Genomic DNA, 22,476 nt, shown 5'->3' with positions numbered 1-22,476 from the left:
GTAGGAGTTTATTCTAGATCTCTATTTTTCCCTAAAGGAAGTAACAGGCTGTAGAGAGAAAGCAGAATTGCTTAACTCATTCTTTGCATTGGGCTTTGTGCAAAAAGAAACTATAGCCCAACCTACCAAAAACATAACTGTAAAAGACAGTTTTAGAATTAAAAATTAAAATAAGGAAGAAAATAGTAAGAGAACAACTGTTTGATCTTGATGAATATAAATCACTGGGCCTTTACATATTATATCCCAGAGTTCTGAAGGAGCTGGCATATGTTATCTCAGAACCATTGTTCCATATCTTTCAATAATACAGTGCAATAAAAATTGTTCTGCACATGTGCAGAAGTGAAAAACAAGATGGTAGTGCCTACAGCGCCACCTGGAGAACCAGTTCAGGTGTGTGGTAGGCCTGGATCACTGTCAGTTCAAGCGACCCAGGCCGCCAAACCACTGCTAGTTTGGTCAAACCGGTCCGAACTCGTAGGAACCCACCACTGATTTGGTTCCCAACTTCAAAAAAAGGGAAGGGGAAACAGACCCAGGAAGCTTCAGAACAATCAGCCTAACAATATAAATACCTTTGAAGATACCGGAAAAGATAATTTAAAAAAACAGATCTGCAAACATCTGGAAATGAATAAATTTATAACTGGAAACCAGTATATTATGCAACAGGTCAACTTATAATTATACAAGACAATTTTGGCCAAATTCTTAAAATTGGGTTCAGTTCTGCTGTAAAGGATTCTGAGAGAGAACTAGCTGGAAAATAAACATATTGTTTAAAAGAGGATATCTGAAACATATTTAATAAAGAGGCATAGTCACTCTCACCCAATGTTCCTATAATTTCAACTCCCTCTATCATTTCTTCTCTGTTAGTAAGAATTAAGTCCAGTATGGCTGTCCCTCTAATTCTATCCTCTATCTTTTGGATGACAAAGTTGTCAGCTAAGTGGTTAGGAATCTATTCAAATTTAAGAATTAATTCTTAAGAATTAGTTAAAGTGGTTCCAATCATCAAAAGGGGGGGGCAGATCCAGGAAACTACAGACCAATCAGACTAACCTCAATACCTGAGAAGATACTGTAAAAAATAATTTAAAAAAAAACAGATTTGTGAACATCTAGAAACAAATAAAGGCATAACTAGAAGCCAGCACAGATTTGTTAAAACAGATAATGCCAAACCAATCTTATTTTATTCTTCAACAAAGTGACTAAATTAGTAGATCAGCAAAATGCTGTGGACAGTATATTTAGACTTCAGCAAGGCATTTTACCAAGTAGATCACAACCTACTTCTTGGTAAGCCAAAAAAATGTGTGATAGATTGCATCAGCACTAGATGGATTTGTAACTGCCTGATAAACTCTATTGAAAGAGTGGTCCTTAATGGAACTACATCTACAAGGGAGGAAATAAGCAGTGGGATACCACAAAGTTCTGTCTTAGACCCAGTACCCTTCAACATTTTAATAAATGACTTAGATGAGGAAATAGAAAGGGAACTCATCAAATTTGCTCATGACACTAAACTAAGGTGACCAGACATCCCGCTTTTGGCGGGACACCCCCGTTTTTTAATGCATTTTCCCGCGTCCCGCCTGCTTTTTTAAAAAGCACGCTTTTTTTGGCGCTCGCAGCTCCTGCCCATCAGCTGCTAGCTTGCTGGGCTGGCTCATCGTTCTGTTCTCTATCCTACCTACCTACAAATTTAAGCCAGCCCAGCCTGCCGCTCACTGATTGGATTGGCCTGGACTCCAGCCAATCAGTGAACTGGCTGGGATGGGAAATTTTCAGCACGCCACGTGCTGAAAATTTCCCATCCCAACCAGCTCACTGATTGGCTGGACTCCGCTTAGCTGAGCACGCCTGCGCGAGTCTCCATTTCCTTTCGTCTTTTGGAGTTGCAGCTGCGATTACTCACTGGTGAGTAATCTAATCTATTCTATCTAATAATCAGAGAATTTTCCGCTCGCCGCGGCAGGAGGAAAGGGTGGGGGCAGCTGCAGCCGCCCGCAGAGAACCTCCACGTGGTTCAGGGGCTTCTGCCGGGCGGCGGGAGCCCCGGAAGCGAGAGGAAGTTCTCTGCGGGCGGCTGCAGCTGCCCCCACCCTTCCGCGGAGTCCGTTCGTGATTGGGATCGCCACCTCCGAGAGGGTGGGGGCAGCTGCAGCCGCCCGCAGAGAACTTCCTCTCGCTTCCTGGGCTCCCGCCGCCCGGCAGAAGCCCCTGAACCACGTGGAGGTTCTCTGCGGGCGGCTGCCGCTGCCCCCCCACCCTCTCCTCTTGCCGCGAAGTCCGTTCGTGATCGTGCGCCTCTGCTCTGCAGCGAAAATGCCACCGCCACCCCCTCCGGCTCTTCCCACCCAGACACCTGCCGCCCAGGAGCTGCCCGAAAACCTTCCTGCCCACCACCGGCTGCACTGCAGCTGACTCGCCCTGAGTGGGCTGGAAGGCTTTGGGCATCCAAAGAAGAGGCGCGAGCGGATGGCAGTGGGATCGCCGCCCGGGAGCCGCCAGAAGCCTTCCCTTCCTGCCCAACACGCTTGTTTTGATGAGCGCGGGGCGACTGACGAATCAGCTGAGTGATCTATTTCCCGGCTGCTTGGTTTGCTCTCTTTCTTGAGGCGGTGAGAAGCGGGGGGGGGGAGGAATCTCCGGATGAGGTGAAGACGTGTTTTCTCTTTAAAATTATTTTTTGAATAATTCTGTAAGATTTCTTTTTCTACTTGGAAGTTGGGAGGGCAGGATGTGTGTGTGTGTGTGTGAGAGAGAGAGATAGAACATGGAACATGCATAGAATAACCAGAGCTGGAAGGGGTCTTGTCCTTGGAAGTCTTCTACTCCAATCCTCCGCTCCCTGCTCAGGCAGGAAACGCTATACCATTTTTGATCAATGGCTGTTCAGTTTATTCTTTAAAACTTCCAGTATCGGAGCACTCACAACTTCCAGAGAAAAGCTGTTGCTCTGGTTAATCGTTGTCGCTGTGGGAAGTTTCTTCTTACTTTTAAATTGGATCCAGTTTGACTGCATCTGAATACTTTCAAAGAATGCAAAGAATTTCCTTTAACAAGGAGCTGGCTGTGTGTGTGTGTGTGGTGTGTGTGTGTGTGTGTTTTGAATGGAGACCTCATGGTTTCGATTGCCAAGTTTCGATTGCTGCATGGCAGCGGATGGCAGTGGGATCGCTGCCCGGGAGCCGCCAGAAGCCTTCCCTTCCTGCCCAACACGCTTGTTTTGATGAGCGCGGGGCGACTGACGAATCAGCTGAGTGATCTATTTCCCGGCTGCTTGGTTTGCTCTCTTTCTTGAGGCGGTGAGAAGCGGGGGTGGGGGGAGGAGAAGGAATCTCCGGATGAGGTGAAGACGTGTTTTCTCTTTAAAATTATTTTTTGAATAATTCTGTAAGATTTCTTTTTCTACTTGGAAGTTGGGAGGGCGGGATGTGTGTGTGTGTGTGTGAATCCAGAGGAGGGAAGAAAGAAAGAAAGAGGAAGTGTGTGCACAGGAGTGGGGATTTTCTAAAAATCCCATTGAATCCAGAGGAGGGAAGAGAGAAAGAAAGAAGGAGTGTATGAGGGTGGGAGATTTCCTAAACCCCATTGAATCCAGAGGAGGAGTGTGTGTGTATTTGTGTGTGTGTGTGTGTGTGTGTGTGTGTGTGTGTGTATGTGTGTGTGTGTGTGTGTGAGAGAGAGAGAGAGAGAGAGAGAGACTATCACTGTGTTGTAGCTTATGATTCTTGATGAATGTATTGTATTTTATTTTATTTATGTACACCTAAGACAAATTCCTTGGGGGTTCCAATCACACTTGGGTAATAAACTATTGTACTCTACTCTACTCATTTCTATTTCAATTCTAATAAGGAGTTTAGCTTCTCTCTCTTGAAAATGTAAGCTAGCATAATGCAAGCTAGCTTTAGCTTTCAAACAGTTCATTTAGTGACCAAAGTTACAACTGCCGATGACCATTTTTCACACTTAGCGACCATTTTTCATACTTAGCGACCATTGAAGCATCCTCATGGTCACGTGGTCCAAATTTTGATGTTTGGCAACAGATTCATATTTATGATGCTTTCAGTGTCCTGGGGTCATATAATCGCCTTGTGTGACCTTTTGACAAAATAAATTTTTTTTATCAAGCCGCCGCCCCCCCCCCCCCCCGCGTCAATGGTGTCCCTCTTTACCAATCTGAAAATCTGGTCACCTTACACTAAACTGGCAGAAATAGCCAACATCCCAGAAGATAAGCTCAGGATCCAAAAATATCTTGACAGACTTGAACAGTGGATCCTGTACAACAACATGAAATTTAATGTGGAAAAAAGTAAGGTTCTCCTCTCCTCCCCCCTCCTCCCCTCCCCTCCCCTCATGAGATTAGTATTTGGTGTGTTCCTTGAACTTAGCCAGTATGTGAATGTATTTATTTTGGAGGATTGCCCTAAGGTGAGAAAGGAAGGGCCTGCATTTGGTTCAGCAAACACATAAAGTATATAGAGTAAAGTAGAAGGCATCCCCCAAAGAAGACAACAGACAAAAAAAAACCTGAACTTTCTATGGTATTTAAAGCAAGAAGCACAGTATACTTTACAGAAATACCTACATATTGGATGAAGCTCCTTGGTCTTTAAAATATTACAGTCAACTACACAGTCTGGTTAATGGCTTATTTCCAAATTAGTTTGCTTAATATTATGACTATTTTCACTGGAATAGTGATCTGGTAAAAAACATTTAAAGTGAAAAATCATAAGCATCCTTAAACAATCCATATGGTTTTCCTTCTAAGACTGTTTCCCAGAGATAACTGGAATGCAAAACTGCATAATAATAAAATAATAATAATCTTGCAATGCACATCTGCAATGTTTGAAGAAAAATTGCATGATCTAACATCTGTTTCTGAGTTTCATTCTGTTTTGCTTCCTTTCTGTTTACAGTTTTTCCATGTGTGTTCAGTGGATTTATAAATGAAACACAGTTTTCATAAAGCTTTGAATAGATACAGCTCTATATTAATCCTGTGTCTACAGATAGGCCTTTGATTGATGTGTTCCCAGCATGATGCTTAGAAAGCTATTCTCCACACGCTCAAATATAACAGTGTGGGATACTAATTGTGCTCAAATATTTTCTTAAATGAATATCTGTGTGCCCATTTAAAACAGTACATTTAGAATCTCCTGCAACAGTGAAAGACAATTGATCAACCACAGATGAATAGTGCATTCAATTTCCCAGCAAATATGAAGGCATATTTATTTGCTTTAGGTTTGGCATAGTGTTTGTGTTGAGTACAAATGAATGGATGAAAAACAGGAGAGAAAGTGTGATGCTCAGAATATTAAACTGCAAAGCATTCTCTGATTGGTTGATGGAAACTACTTACTCTCAATATAAACGGACAAGAGCATCCTCTTCTTATAACTGTCACAAAGAAAGCAGCTGGGGAAACAGAGAAAACAAAATCTCTCAAACAGTAAGTAAAAGTCTTTATCATTTAAACTTAGTTATTGAAATCATCTTAATGTAATTATCCCCGGCTTGGATCTTGATGAAAAACATCTCCCTGATAGCAGAATTTCAGTGAGGATTCAGTTAGTCAGTATACTAATGTTAGCATTTTATTGTTCTGCTTGGGCTTTTTAGTATCTTGTAAGATGTTTGTATCTGAGGAAGAAATAGGTTAATATTTCAAAATATACTGATTTTCTGTACATTACAGAAAAATTGTATAGTAACTGTATAGTACAGAAAAATTAAGCTTTAATATAGTAAAATAGATATGGTGCACCAACATTACGTCTAATAATAACAAATATACTCTTAATCATGCTTTAGCAATACTGGAGATTTATAGAAGGATATAAATGACTGCTTAATTATTTGTTTTATGTTCACAATAATTGAACTTGATCTTAGGCCTAACCTATATATTTCAACATAAAGGAACTTAAGCAGAACACATTCTCAAATAAATTAAAAACTTTAAAATGAAAGAAGAAAAATTTACATTTACTAATGTTAGTAGAACTATTAGTATTATTACTTGAAGGCACACATAAGTGTGGAAATTGTTTTATTAAAAGAAAGTAAGTATTTTAATTACAAAAATGAAAATAATATTCATTATTTTGACATTTCTATTAAAATAAATTTTAATATATTCTTTCTCTTGTTTTATCCTAATATATCAGATGAATCTGTTTTATTCCTGTTTAGGCTGGTTTAATTACTGAACTATTAAGTGTGATTATGCTGTAGATAGTAAGGAGGTTATTAATGTTTTTAAAGTATTCTTGAAGTAGTAGTAATAGTAATATTGGAAAGTCATATTGAGGCAGGAGGGGGTACACAGGTAAACCCACCAGGGGTCTGCCAGGCTGAGAAGCCTTTAATACGCTGAAAACTATAACTTCATATTAGCTTGACATTTAGCTTTGGTGCACTTTACTTCAAACTTCCTCATAAGTATTACAAATATTACCTGAACATGTCACAAGCTACTGCACAAGGATAGCACAGGAAATCAACATGGGTGTAAGATACTGAGAATAGCAAAGTTACAGAATACTGTGGACATAGCATCAGCATTTTACTTACTTGTTTTTAAGATTTTTGTATTCATTTCTGCTTTTGTACTTTTCCAAAATGTACTTCCCTGTCCTAAGCAAGGTCTTTGATGTTTTGTATGAATACGCCTCTTGTAACGCCTTCTGATTGACGAAGTTTGATTAAAGGTATAAAATCACTGCCCTGGGTGTAGCCCTGGCAGTTCAGATTTTGGTGTGTGAACACGCTGAACTCGATGCATCAATAAACCTGTTTCTCTCGCACCTTCGTGGTCCTGGTCATTCGTAAGTAGATTGATCAATAAACCCTCAATCTGCTGCAACAATATTATCTCATCCTTTCAATTATTTTTATAAGAGTTTGGAAAATATCATGGAAAAATGTATTACATAATTATAAGGTTGGAAACATATCAGAAAGTGGTTGATGAGACCCTCCAACAGGGGCTGTACTGTTATATTCTTTGTATAATAATGAAACAATTGAATTGAAATTTCTTTAATATGAACATCAATCAGATTTCTAGTCATAATTGTATTAGCATCTGCTCTTTCAAAATAGTTAAGTTATAGGAGTTGATTGCTAGTGTATTTACTTCTGTTGTGCTTACGGATAATCCTCTGTCTATCTAATTTCAGTAGAAATGCTCTTTTCCTAAGAAGAACTTTCAGTCAGTAAGTCAAGTTAGTTATTTTAAATTGTTTTGATGAGAGTATTAGATACCTCTCCTATTAACTCATTAATTCAGTGTTTTATGTGGTTCTTAAAGTAATGAAAATGAAGCAACAAATAATGCTACACAGAAAAACTATTTTAGACATCTTCACAAAAAAAGTGAGAAAGATATCAATAATTATATTTGGATAGTTAGCCTATACATGTCTATGAAACCTCGATATCTTGGGCATGTGTGATGTCAGGTGGTGGTGTGGTGACATGTAACAAAACTTAAGTGCACTATTGACTTCATTGCTTTTTGACTGAGTATTTGTCTATAATCAAAATCAATTCTTTTACATATTATAGAAGAAAAAGCCTTGACTTGGCTGGAGCCTAAATAACAATTGTCCATGTATTTTTTTTGGTAACAGTGTAGAAGTAGTTTCTCTGCTTCTAACCACTACCACCTGACATCACACATGTGGTTGGTTTTTTTTTTGTATTCCATTTTAATCTACTGCTCAGGAAGTTTTTGTGTTATAGTCATTTCACCCACAACACTCCATTACAGTATAAAGAAGAATATATATATATATATATATATATATATATATATATATATATATATATATATGTGTGTGTGTGTGTGTGTGTGTGTGTGTGTGTGTGTGTGTGTGTGTGTGTGTGTGTGTGTGTGTGTGTGTGTGTGTGTGTGTGTGTGTGTGTGTGTGTGTGTGTGTGTTGCATTTGTGCTGATAAATAAATAAAGGGAGACTAGTATAGATCTATTTCAAGCTATTTAGCTCTCATCAGCTAGCCATACCCTTACTGGGATTCGAACCTGGTATGGCTAGCTGATGAGAGCTAAATAGCTTGAAATAGATCAAGCTAAAGGTAAATAGCTTGAAATAGATCTATACTAGTCTCCCTTTATTTATTTATCAGCACAAATACTACACAAATGTAACAAAGGCAACAGTAACAGGGTTTCTGTCGCGATGGACTCTTGTGATGAGCCGATTGACAGATAATGGAAGCAGTTAGTTTCCTCCCATAATTGGGGCATACCAGGGGTTGTGACACTATATATATATATATATATATATATATATATATATATATATATATATATATATATATATATATATATATATATATATATATATATATATATACACACACACACACACACACACACACACACACACACACACCTCAGGTATATATATATATATATATATATATATATATATATATATATATATATATATAACCTCAGAAAATATATATATATATATATATATATATATGTATGTATGTATGTATGTATGTATATATGTATATATACATATATATGTATATATGTATATGTGTGTATGTGTGTGTGTGTGTGTATATATATATATATATACACACACACACACACACACACATACATATATACATATATATGTATATATACATATATACATACATACATACATACATACATACATACATACATACATACATACATATATATATATATATATATATATATATATATATATATATATATATATATATATATTTTCTGAGGTTTTCACGGGTGTTAGTATGTAGGTCTCTAGTTGTTCGGGTTTTCTCCCGCGTAGAATTGGAGATGTCTTGGCGACGTTTCGACGAAGTCTCATTCGTCATCTTCAGGCGGCTTCAGACTACTTCAGGTTTGGTGTTTCCAGGAGTAGTCCTGGAAACTACTCCTGGAAACACCAAACCTGAAGTAGTCTGAAGCCGCCTGAAGATGACGAATGAGACTTCGTCGAAACGTCTCCAAGACATCTCCAATTCTACGCGGGAGAAAACCCGAACAACTAGAGACCTACATATATATATATATATATATATATATATATATATATATATATATATATATATATATATATATATATATATATATATATATATATATATATATATAATCATTTGTTTGTTAAATGCAGTTATTTTGATTTTTTAAAAAAATCCTATTTTTCTATGTGTATGAGGAATTAATTCACTGAGAGGAACAGGTTCATAAGCCTTTGTGGGACTTAAGGAACCCAACTGCACCCCATGCCTATATTGTGCCTGCATTTATATTAATATATTTTGTCCAATTATGTTTATATTGCAATTTATGGTAAATGCATCATTTATAGAGGTGTTTATTTTGGTAGGAAGACTGGCAAATAATAGATATATAGCAACATCAGAAGTTTTTAAAGACAAATATCTATCTTTTTCATTTACACAAAACACATCTATATTATACTACTTGAATTGCCACAATGTTTCCCCAAAATATACCAGAATTTGTAAATTGCTGTAGTGCTGATGCTTTTATTCTCATTTAAGACTTTCTTCAGGTAAGAGAACTATCTGTGCATGAATAATTATACACTAAATGACACTTATGATAAAGTTCTGAATAATACCTCCAGCTCTTGTTAACACTGCTGTTTTCTGCAGTTATTACACATTTAGTGCAGTGAACACGCAGTGTTTGGTGAGAGAAAACATAAATAAATGCAATTTGCATTATCATGATTCTAACTTATATGGAAGCCTAACAATGTTGTGTGCATGTAAGTTTCCGTCATGCAAATTTGCTTAATGCCTCCAGGAGGACAATGTCATCTGAGTGACATTAAGAGTTAAAATATAATCTGCATTTTTGCTATACTGTAGTTAGATTTAATGTTTTTCAATGCTTGCATATTATTTTAAGAAACTTTTCATCCATCCTAGTTAAAAAAGGTATAGATAAATAAAGCCTATATGGCTATTGTAGAAGATGACCAGGCAGAACCCAAAAGTAGGGTCAGATACATCTTCAGTTTGCAGTCACTTACTACCACAAGAGACCTAAGTCCAGGCCATCTATGAATTCCAATAACTCTTTTCTACTACCAATTTCCCTTGACTGTTAAGTAAACCAGATTTGGTGTATAGGGAGCATATAACAAACTTTTTAGTGGAATTAGAGTTCCTGGTTATTTGTGCCTGATATTTATATTGCATTAAATATCCTTAATTTCCTTTTCTCCCTTTCCCATTGTTTTCTTATTATGCAGTGGTAATAATCCTATATTGGCGAGAAAGAATTTGTATTTCTATGGCTCTTTCCAGAGGTTAATAAAATTCTATAATTTCATAAAATAGTTGGAAAATGAAATATATTTAAATATTTAACAGACTCAATCAATAGACTTGTCTAGCCTTTAATATGAATCACTGTCCCTTCCATCCTTGGCTAGAGCCCCCTGGGAAAACAAGGCTTTGTTCTTTGCCTGGCCTTGTTCTAGGGGTAGATAAGCAAAGCCTATTAAGGTTAAGATATGATAAACTACTTGCTCTTCGCATAAGAGAAAGCAGATATATACAGGTGTGCATATTGTACATGATCAGGATGAGTCAGCAACAAAGAGATAATCCTATCTGAAATTTGGCTCTTGGTTTGCAATTAGTTTCATATATAAAGAAGATAAGACAAATATACCTGTGCATTTTCTCCAAAATGTGTTTCTTTCCAATGTGTTTCTTTTAGGTTGCTTGAAAACCTAAAATGGATGCCACAGAATTTCGAAAAAGAGGAAAAGAGATGGTGGATTACATTGCAGATTACATTGAGAAGATAGAGGAGCGACAGGTCTATCCTGATGTAGAGCCAGGTTACTTAAGAGCCCTCATTCCAGAGTTTGCACCTGAAACACCTGAGAGATTTGAAGACATCCTTAAAGATGTTGAAAGGATAATTATGCCTGGGGTAATATTAATTAAGCAGTTTTGAAGATTTTATTTTTAATACTGATGACAAGAAAGTTAAGATAAGAGTGGAAGTCCAGCCTCCAATCTTGTGGGTTGGTTTCCAAATATTTTGTTACCAGGCTAGTAGCTGAATTTAGGGAATGTCAGTGTGATATTCTTCTGTTTATAAGGATTTTGTGTGGTCGTTAAGTCTTGTGATGGGAGAGTCATGTCAGGGGATGGTCTAATGATGGGTCTTGTGGTGGATCAGGTGTGTGGGTCACATCAGGTGAAAGTCTTCTGATGGGTCAAGTGAGGATCTTGTGATGGCTCTTGAAATGGGGAGGTCACATCAGGTGAGTGTCATTGGGAGATGAAGTTTTGGCTGGGGTTGTGAGTTGATTGCGGGTTTGTGATGTCATAATTGGTTGTACAATTGATTCGAATTCTCAGAGGTTTGTAGCCTGTTTGTAGATCAATGTGTCTGTAGATGGAATTGTTTGTGGAGTGCCAACCGTCAATAAACTCATAGGTGTGGTGGGTGATAGCATGGCCAATGATTTTTGTATTTTTCCAATTGAATTGGTGCTGTTGAGTCTCAGTATGGGTAGAGATTAAGAATTTGGGATCATGATTTTTACTACAACTGATGTTCATGGATCCTGGTTTTCAATTGATATGAGAAATAGACAAAAGATTCCCATTCCTTGACATCAATATAAGAAGACAAGACAACAGAAAACTGGAAACCCGCATCTACCACAAACCCACATACATGGACCAGATCAGCTTTGAAGCACACAAAAAAGAAGCTGCATTCAGACCCTCTTCAGAAGGGCCAGGACATACTGCAGCCTTACAGCAGTAAGAAAAGCGGAGAGAAATGGCTGTTTGATGTCTTTCTCTGAAAAGGCTATCCAAAAAACTTTGTATTCTGCCACATAGTACCCAAACCACCACAAACCACACAGTCATCTATCACGCAAAAACTAAGCCTATCACACACAAAAGGGATGTCAGAAATGACAGCCAGAATTCTCCAAGCTCTAAGAATAACAATAGCCCACAAACCCACAGCCAATTATCTAGAACCAAAGACAAGATACAGAAGGATGAAAAAAACAATGTAATTTACAAAATCAACTGTAACAATTGAAAACAATTCTATGTGGGACAAACATCATGTCTATTGAAAACCAGGATCCATGATCACCAGATAGCAATCAAATGCAACAATCCCAAATCCCATTGAACAGCACCAATTTGATTAGAGTAATACAAGAATCATCAGCCATGCTAGCACCCACCATGCTCACAAGTTTATTGAAGTTTGGCACTCCACAAGCAATTCCATCAACAGACAAAACAACTACAAGCTTACTATCTTAAGTTTGCAATAATGGCAAATATATGTAGCTCAGATAAAGAATGAGAGTGAAAGTCCAGTCTTGTGAGTTGATTTCCAAGTATTTCATTACCAGGTTAGGGAACATTTGTTTTAGAAACTCAAAAGTTCAGTGCTTTATGTTAAGTGCCTGTAACATTGCAATCACAAGATATGTCAGTTAAAATGTTAGTAGAACTAGCTTCAAACAGCAATTGCCATATTTTTCAGAGTATAAGATGCACCTTTTCCCCTCAAAAATGAGGCTGAAAATCTGGGTGCATCTTATACACTGAATACAGCATTTTTTGCCTCCCGAAACCCCTCCCCATTCACCAAAACAGTGCATAGCTTTTAGGAGGCTTTCAGATTGCTCTTGGGGACTGGGGAGGGCAGAAATGAGCAAAAAAATTGCCCTTTTTTTTGTTCAATTTGCCCACCCCAGTGTCACTATATAAACCTCCTAAAGGCTATGCATGCCCTTTTTTGACAAAAAACCAGGCCCATTTTTGTGAAAAATAGGCAATTTTTTGCTCGTTTTTGCCCTCCACCCCCCAGGAGCACTCTACAAGCCTCCTTAAAGGCTATTCATGTCCTTTTTTGAAAAAAAAGGGGGCGCGTTTTCTGCAGAGTGCCAAAACTTTTTTAAAAAAATTTGCCTCTTCAAAACCTTGGTGTGTCTTTTACTCTGAAAAATACAGTACTATTATTGTGATAGCTTGTTTAGAGATATCAAATGTATTTTTGCTCGGCAGACTTGATCTGAAACTGATTCAATTGAATCTTTGATTAAGTTGGAAAGTCATATAAAATGTTTGAAACAGAAAGAACTATAAAGAACAATTGAAAAGATTCTAAACAACAAAAATAAATTTTTAGGAAATATTTTATTTACTAGGCATTGGCTTTAGTTTTCTCTGCAATATCCTTTTAGCAGATCTTTTTCTCTTTCATTGGGCAAACAACACAGATTTTCTATCTATCTATCTATCTATCTATCTATCTATCTATCTATCTATCTATCTATCTATCATCTATCTATCTATCTATCTATCTATCTATCTATCTATCTATCTATCTATCTATCTATTGTCCATCTGTCTATCTCAGTATGGGTTATCAGGCTCATGCCAACAGTTTAATTTCCAGACTTCCCTTGGATTTCTTATAATAGTTATATTTTTCATTTAACAATAGGCTGAGATCATTGGAAATCATTCATCAATTTGTTGTGTCAGAAGAATCACATACTCATTGAAAAAAAATTTGTTTGAACATTTTGTGGACTTGCATACTTTAAATAGAGAGAGTGAAAATTATTTTGTTAAATTTTGTCATTTACATTTTAAATAGCAATGTAAATTGAAAAATGACCTATATATCTACTTGAAGTATCTATCTGAATTCTTTGCAAAAACAACTGGAATAATTTTATCATTGTCCCTTTGGGTGATATTCTAATAATGAGCTAAATATTCTCTAATAAACATTTCACTAGGGAAAAACGTCCTCAATAAAGGATGTTTTCCAGGCTATTTGATCAGATCAGATCATTTAATTTACTGTACATTGTCAACTCCTTCTATTTTTACAGTAGCTTATACCAATATGTTATAGGGTATATGTGATAAAAAAAGAAATACACTGCAGATTCCATCAACATAATCAAAAATATAAGTGTTACAAAGCTCTATAATATAAATTTCCCCCCAACAATTTCTATATCCATCATTAATTATGGCATGGAATTATTTTTGTTTCATTGTTAACAACCTGAATATGAGACCACAATGATCATATTTGCAATTAGAGACAAATGTGATTAGTTCAAGGGATTGGGTATGTTTCAGAGGTGGTATTCAGTAGATTCTGACCAGTTCTAGAGAACCAATAGTGGAAATTTTGAGTAGTTCAGCAAACCGGTAAATACTACCTCTGACTGGCTCCGCCCCATCTATTCTCTGCCTCCTGAATCCCAGCTGATGGAGAGGAAATTGGGGATTTTGCAGTAACCTTCCCCTGGAGTGGGGAGGGAATGGAGATTTTACAGTATCCTTCCTCTGCCATGCCCACCAAGCGATGCCCACAGAACCTGTAGTAAAAAATTTGAATCCCACCACTGGTATGTTTATCCTTTATCCTGAACTAACTTGATTTGCCAGTGATATTATATTGTTAAAATTTAGTTTTAGAGGCTAAGAGGCTTCTTTTTAAACATAAAATGAGACAGAACCTGACTAGGGCTCTAGAACTCTCACAAGTGCTGATTTGTCCTGGTCCTGTCCTGCTCCTCTCCCCTGCTCTCCCTTATGTTTTTGAAATTTTAGTAAAAGACAAAGATAGGTCCTTTTAAAAGCCATGTAGACATAACTTGCCAAAAGTATGAAAATTGCTTCAATTTGAATTGCTCACTTTGACTTCAGGTAAAAAAGCTTAAGCATACTCCATGCCAGGAATATTAATGCAAACTAGGAGACATAGTTATCTACTTGGTTCTGTGTAGCTACAACAAAATAATTAGCAACGAATGGTCTGACATTTGGACAATATCAGCACTTTTTAAACATGCTTGTTAAAACAAGGCCTTGTGACTTTTCATTCTGATAAATCTTTGTTTATATTCTTTTCCACAGGTGACTCATTGGCACAGTCCCTACTTCTTTGCCTATTTCCCTACTGCCAATTCTTTCCCGGCTCTTTTGGGTGATATGTTATCTGGGGGCATAGGATGCATTGGATTTTCCTGGGTAAGTTCTATGTGGGCATGAAAGAACTAGTTTCTAAAAGCTACAATTACTACATATGCCTTTTATTTAAAAAGTGTTAGATATCTATGGATTTTTGGCGATATTTTCTTCTCACAGAAGCCACAGATCAGCTACACGGCTTTCAACAATTTAGTTTTCACTGAAGTGGTAGATTATGAGAGAGCTGTACCATTTCAATACAGGTAGTCCTCAATTTATGAACACAATTCAGCCCAAAATTTATGCTGCTAAGTGAGAAATTTGTTTTACGACTTTTCTTGACACATTTGTTAAGTGAATCACTGCTGTTCTTAAATTAGTAGCACAGTTGTTAACTGAATCTGATTTCTCCATTGACTTTGCTTGTCAGAAGGTTGCAAAAGCTGATCCCATGACCCTGGGACACTGCAACCTTCATAAATGAGTCAGTTGTCAAATATCCAAATGTAAATCATATGACCATGGGGATGCTGCAATGGTCATAAGTGTGAAAAATAGTCATGTCACTTTTTTCAGTGCCATTGCAACTTTGAACAGTTAAACGAATTGTTGTCAAGGATTACCTGTACAAATATAGGGTTTAACATAACTGCATGTACAAAAGTGTTTCCTTTGCATAAAATAAAAAACCTAAAACTCTCAGTAGTTTCTATTCTAAGTTACAAACTAATCCCTACAGTATATCTATGTGGAAACAGTTTCCTATAGGAAGACTTGTATCAGAGAAGATGAAAACCAGAACATCTGTTATTAGGCTGCCTCCATGGCAACCTTAGATCAGACGGAAGCAATATTTTGGAATATGTCCTTCAACAATGATTATGAGGGTAATTCGGTCTCAGAATATTGAAAGCTGTATAAGATTAAGCAGTATTCTTTCCGTATTTAGCTCCTCTAACTGCCTTTTTGAATACTGATAGTAATCATATAAAGAAGATTACCAGTGAGAGAGGTTCTGGTATACTCAGAAAGACATACTTACCTCTCTCCTCCCCTCTCTCCCTCCCCCCCCTCTCTCTCTGTGCGTTTGTGTGTACATATACCTGCATACTCAATTATATGTATATGTATAATAGCTTGATAAGGTGTGATTTCAAATTTTGATATGCTTTTATCTATAGTTTAAAATTGTATTAGGAGAATGAGTTAATATACCTGTCATATGTAGTAGTTATTCAAATGGATCATTAATTATCACTTTTTTTCACTCAAAAATTAAGTAACATTCTGAGTTATACTTGAATCATCCATGCTTCAATTCTTTTTTATTCTGTGCACTCTTCTGAAATGTATAAATATCTAAATAAATCACTGGAGACTTTTCTTTCCTTTTCACCATGTTTTCCCATTCTAGGCATCAAGCCCAGCTTGTACCGAATTGGAAGCAGTCATGCTGGATTGGCTAGGAAAGATGATCAATTTGCCTCCACAATTTCTGGCTGGGAAAGATGGAGAAGGAGGTGGGGTAATCCAGGTAATTTAGAATATTTGCTGCTGAATTTGATCTGTATTGTATCTAAAGTGGATAGAATATTATATTGTATACATTGTCATATTATTTCTTTTTAAATATAATATTGTCACTTTCTCTCTTTCTGATTCAGTTACCGGAATTCTGTCCAAAACAGAATTATTACACAAAGTGAAAAAATATCTAAAGATTTTTGGGGTAAACCCAGATTTTGCAGTGATGGAGAAAACATTATCAAAAAAAATATTAAAAGGAATGCTTAGAGAGGTCCAGTGGCTATTTGGAGGGAAATGAAATCCAGATCAGATAGAAAAGGGAAATAAAAGACATATCTGGGAGCACAAAGAGGAATATTTTAAGGATAAGTCTACATCAACATTATTTCATATGTCAATTTTATTTGATATAGTTCTCTGGATTGCAGGTATACCTGAGTGTGTGTAAATTAGGAATGGAACAACTATGACTGAGCCATGGTTTTAAGTTCACTCATCAGTTGTTATTTTGGCTTGATTGACAAGGGGTGTAATTTGTCAAAATATGAAGGGCCAAAAGTTTTAATTTAACACCACTAACTCAGTGCTAAGTACACTTCTATTTATTGAAATCAGTTTATTAAAATTCTGTGTTAGATTATGACTTAAATTATTAAATTCTTCTAAATTTAGTAATTCAATTCAACAGCCTGCTAAATTATCATTATGGAAGTAGATCGGTATCCACTGTTTAAAATGAATTTGTAGAAGTTTGTATTATGATTTTTTTTCTTCTGTTTAATCATGTCTGATTATCGAGAGTTTGCTTGGAGGAGTTCCTGCAGTCTTCTTGGCAATATTTTTCAAAAATGGTTTGCCTCCCTCCTCAAGCTGAAAGAAAGTAACTGGCGCAAGGTCACCAGCTGGTTTTGAGCCTAAGACAACAGTAGAATTCAGTTTCAAACTGATGCCTACACCAAATTGGCTCTCTATTATCTGGCAAAGTGTAAATTGTCATGCCATAATTATGACTCTCCCTGTATCTTCAGATTGAGATGCCAATGCATCTCAAACTATAGTCGCTGATGAATAATGAAATCAGATAAATATATGAAATCCAAGTTTCAAATCCTGGATTTGCTTACCTCTAAGTCTGGCATGATTTCTACTTTTAGTACTTCTGTCTGATTTGTTCATATCGATCATAAATGAATAAATAAATTCACACATGATTTTTCTGTGCCTGATTACTGCATTTTTGATAAGTGATAAAAATGTTAGCTGACTGAATTATTCTTTAATTTCCCATTCACACATATAGTTACCTTTTGAAGTTTCAGTAGTCAAAGGACTGTGCATATGTAAATGAGTCCTAAAACGTTTTGTTACCCAGTTCATTACATGCAAATGTGATATTCTTATGAGGATAGTGCCCAGTAGAAAAATATCAATCTCATACTGGAGCCACTTACAGATTCCTTCTTTGCTACTTTGTTAAATGCTTTTGTGCTTCTTTGTATTTTTTTCATGTCAGCTGAAGTTTTAGAGTTTTGTATTTTAACAAAGTTATAAATGAGTCTTGCCAGACATTGAATCTTCTGCAGAAATATTCAGACACCTTTTCTCTAGCTTTACATTATAGTGCCATGTATTTATATGTTATATTTATAAAAACTTGCAAAAGTATCTTTTGTGCTGATGATATGGGGCATTTATATCTGTTTATTAACTCATTTTTAGTGACAATACATGATTGCCAGTAATTGTAGATGTTATTTTCATTGTTTATCTTTAGGACAGAAGGAGAATGGCTTAAGGACTCTTCTGCTATTATCAGAGAGGAAGCAATTTGTGCAGATGGTTTTCTTTTTCCACAGTCATAATAACAGTGATAGAAACAGGAAAGGACATGTGAAACATGGGTTTTATATGAAAACTGCCAACCTTTCCTAGATTTAAACCCAAATGATTATTTGCACTATTCGCTTATGAAAATTGGTGCTTAATTACAGCTGAAAGGATAAATCAATATGAAATCATTGCCTGCTACTTCAAATGTGCCACTTGAAACAATTAAAGATGAAAGAAAATGTCTGCTGGGGACTTTATTTGGCAATATATATGCCGGCTCTTGAGTCTGTTCACCATAGTAACCTATGTTTGTAAAGAAAAATGAAATCGACTGTCCTCTTAGTATTTGTCATTTTAAAAAGCAAAGTTACTCATAAGCGCCTTCAGCTTTTTTTGCATTGTCATTTTATTAGGGGTGCATCCATATTTAAGAATGCAACCCTGTTAATTTTAATTAACAATATTCTGATTTAGAAAGGTGAAATAAGATGGATTCTGTCCTTAATTTAAAAAAGATCGCTGTATACTATTGCTTTTGCCTCTTTGCTGTTTTTCCCCCTCAGGCTGTCTTAGAGCACTTTCACATAAATGTATTTACAGCCTATTGACATCTAAAGCAAGCATGGATGACACACTGTGTTGTATACATTTGTGTCAGGAAGAAAGAATTCTTATTTGATTAGACCATCAAGATGATGTTGCTGTTGTGTGATTTTCAGTACCATCAATTGTACTATATAAGCAATACCAATGCAGTGGATACTCCTTATTAATTTAGGACAATTTTTACTGGATACTCTTATCCAACCTGTCCAATTTTCCATCACAGGGAACTGCCAGTGAAGCTACTTTGGTTGCCATGCTGGCAGCTCGAACCAAAGCAATCCATCGTATTCAGTTAGACAATGAAAATCTGACTCAGGGAGAAATTATTGGCCGACTGGTAGCTTATACTTCTGATCAAGTGAGTACATTATTCCCTGCATTACTGTAGATATGGAAATAAAATTATACATAATACTCATTCAACATAGATTAAAATTTCATTAAGATGTCATGCCTTTCATTTTCAGATTTTTTAAAATCATTCTCAATAATGCAGATACTTGACAGACAAGCAATACTTTTGATAAACATAAATTTTGATAAAGATACATTTTGGTGAAAAATTAGCAGTGCAGGCTGAATTGTGTCCTGAATCAATATTGGAGAACTGTGGCATTTACAGCTGATCCTTGGTGAGCCTTGGAGGCAAAGAGCAGCAAGAAACAAGCATCTTAATGCTTTGAAAACACTTGTTTAGTCCGATTTGGATTATGGAGCTATTTCTGTCTTTTCCACCCCAATTCTAATTTTCTGTAATGCCACAGACTATCTGTGTCATACCATCTATGACATTTTATAAAATGACTAAATTGCTTAAACCCTTCTCCTCCTCCTGTACTCCACCTGGGACCCTGCACTTGTCAGAATACCTCAGCTAGCAGGTCCCAGTCAAGTAATCTTATTTCTCTTCTGACATTTTATTGGAACTGATTCATCTATATAGGCATTAGGACTTGTTAACTCAAAAAAAAAATAGTTTCAGTAAGTGAAATCAATGTAAATTACGAAAGTTCACTTTAGTGAATTGTGTCTTCAATTCTTTAAAAGATTTCTCATGTTATAGTTATTTTATGGATTTATATATTTTTGTAGTATGTCAGTATTGCTGTTCTGTTCCGTTTCCCTCATTGATTCTAATTGGAGGTTGATGGTAATTTTTTATTCATTTTGGGATATACATCAGTATCATTATATGAACAGTGAGGCATCTGGGTATAATTCATTTAAATACAAATAATTAATAATATTACTATTATTAATAATATTTGTTTACATTAATGATACTTACGTAATTGTGGTGTTTATATATGTATTTGTATTAGCGTGTGTTCATTGTTTAATTGTTCAAAGTTTTTGTGCACTATTCTAATAACAATCCCATGGACACGCATACATGTAAGGGGAGGAGTGTATGCAGGGGGCCATGTGTGAATGCAGGGGGCCACAGGGCACATGCGGGAGCTGCAAATGCATATGTGTACCATGCACATGCTAGGGAGTACATTGCAATTTGGAGGTTCTGGCATGCACACGCTTTGGGCACTCAGTCTGGAAAAGGTTAGCCATCACTGGTCTATGACCTCAGAAAGCCAGCTTGGAAACCATTTGCTGAATCCTAGTGCTGGTCCTCAGGGGAATGCAATAATTCTTTGTGTTCCACAGCTAATCAATTAGTTCCATTTAGGTAATCCAGGAAGATTTCCAAATGTCTCCTTAAGTTCACTCTGTCAGTTCAGTCATAGATCCTGGCATTTCAAAGTACCTTTCTTTAAATGCCTTCCATAATCTCCAAGTTAAACCTCAAATAACCATGAAGGAGAAAGATATAGAACAGTAGATAGCACAGCAGTCCTACAGGTATTATTTATTTCCACTTTTTTCCCTTTGTCTTAGCAATACTTCCCAAGGTTGTAGGAGTTCAGTATATATTCCATTCATCAGCAGGTGCCTTCAGCTTGAATTTCAATGTCGCACCAAATCTGACAAATATTTATTTCAGTTTTTTGCAAATAGTACATATTCAGACAAATAATTCCAGCATTTTAAAATGCCTTACCAAAATATCTAATCTTTCTATATTTTAAATATTTTGTGCTTTCCCCTTTGTTCCTTTTCTTTTGGGTCTATAATTTTTCTTTCTGTAATTATTTGCCACTTCAAAGAGTCTCTTTTTCAGCTTTTATTTTCTTTGGGGTTAAGTTGTAGGTAAAATAAATAATCTTCTCACCCAGTTCACCTCTCTAGCATATTCTTTGTTTCTCCAGCTGCCCCAGCTTTACAGAAACCATAATAGCTGCCTCTCCTCTTCATTGTTAAATGGGAGGGAATCCCTGGTTCCAGCTGGAGAGCCACTGCTCTCCATAACCTGCAGGGTGCCTCTCCTTTCTTCATCACCCCAACAGGGTGACTTTAAACCCTTGGAGGCCCCTCCAATGAGGAAGATTTGGTGCAAGTTCACAGAGCCCCACTTTTTATGTCCGATCTTGCCACGATGTCAAACCAGAAGTACTGGAGGCATGTTATTCCTGTAGTGTGAGGGACATGCTGCAAGGGTCAGGGAGGATGTGTGGGGATGAATGAATAATAGGCAAGTAAATATTTCTGAAGTTTATTATTATCTTTATCTATCTATCTATCTATCTATCTATCTATCTATCTATCTATCTATCTATCTATCTATCATATATATATATATATATATATATATGTGTGTGTGTGTGTGTGTGTGTGTGTGTGTGTGTGTGTGTGTGTGTGTGCGCGCGCATTTGTGTATGTATGTTCCAGCATAACTCTGGAACGCCTGGAGCAATTTCGACCAAACTTGGTACACAGATGAATTACCCTTTGGAAACAAATATTGTGGGGGTAAGACATTTCTAACACTGTTAAGACGCAGCCTATTGTGCCTTAAAATGGCTTCTACTATACAGCGCTGTGGAGTTACCATAATAATAGCTTCACAGTACTCCACAATGGGGCTCCCTCTGGTAAGGGGGAAAATCCAACATTAGAAATTGTGGCAATATTTATGGAAGAAAGGTTGGGATAAATAAATACCTGGGTAGCGCTGGGTTATCAGCTAGTAATAAACAAAACAAAAAACTCTTTTTAATGTATATACTTTTTCTTGAAAATCTTAACTGTTTGTGAATTGATAGCTTTGAAAAAATAAGCTCTAATGCTTAAGGTTACAAAAAAGTGTATTTATGCAAGCTTTTTTCTTACTTTTTAGCATCCCTGAACTTTCAATGTACTATTCAAGTATATAAAAAAATAGTTTGCATTGTGTTTGCATTGTGAATTCAGTTTAATTAAAATTGTAATTTCTGAATGTACAAGAGAACTACATCACATTTATGCATTTACAACTTTCTCCCAAAAAACTACTGGGGGAAATCACCTGCAAAAATGCATCTACTAGGAAAATAC

General features: G+C 36.4%; 1 protein-coding gene across 2 annotated transcripts in view; it reads left to right on the top strand.

Moving 5' to 3' along the window:
- The window catches only part of DDC (dopa decarboxylase), a 71,599-nt gene that overhangs the window by 5,900 nt on the left and 43,223 nt on the right, over positions 1-22,476 (top strand). Inside the window, exons 2-6 of one of the 2 annotated variants that reach the window (XM_014053615.2) lie at positions 5,284-5,491; positions 10,814-11,032; positions 15,031-15,144; positions 16,499-16,618; positions 19,271-19,405. In XM_014053615.2, coding sequence (XP_013909090.1) covers positions 10,832-11,032; positions 15,031-15,144; positions 16,499-16,618; positions 19,271-19,405 — 570 coding nt within the window. In that variant the 5' untranslated portion in view covers positions 5,284-5,491; positions 10,814-10,831. Of the gene's footprint in view, positions 1-5,283; positions 5,492-7,223; positions 7,260-10,813; positions 11,033-15,030; positions 15,145-16,498; positions 16,619-19,270; positions 19,406-22,476 lie in introns of those variants that run through there. The other variant, XM_087713170.1, reaches the window with a different exon arrangement.

This window comes from Thamnophis sirtalis, unplaced genomic scaffold, assembly GCF_051295495.1.
Source record: "Thamnophis sirtalis isolate CommonGarterSnake01/CBP01778 unplaced genomic scaffold, rThaSir2_p1.2 scaffold_4, whole genome shotgun sequence".
NCBI lineage: Eukaryota > Metazoa > Chordata > Lepidosauria > Squamata > Natricidae > Thamnophis > Thamnophis sirtalis.
This window is presented reverse-complemented; position numbering and strand designations above follow the sequence as displayed.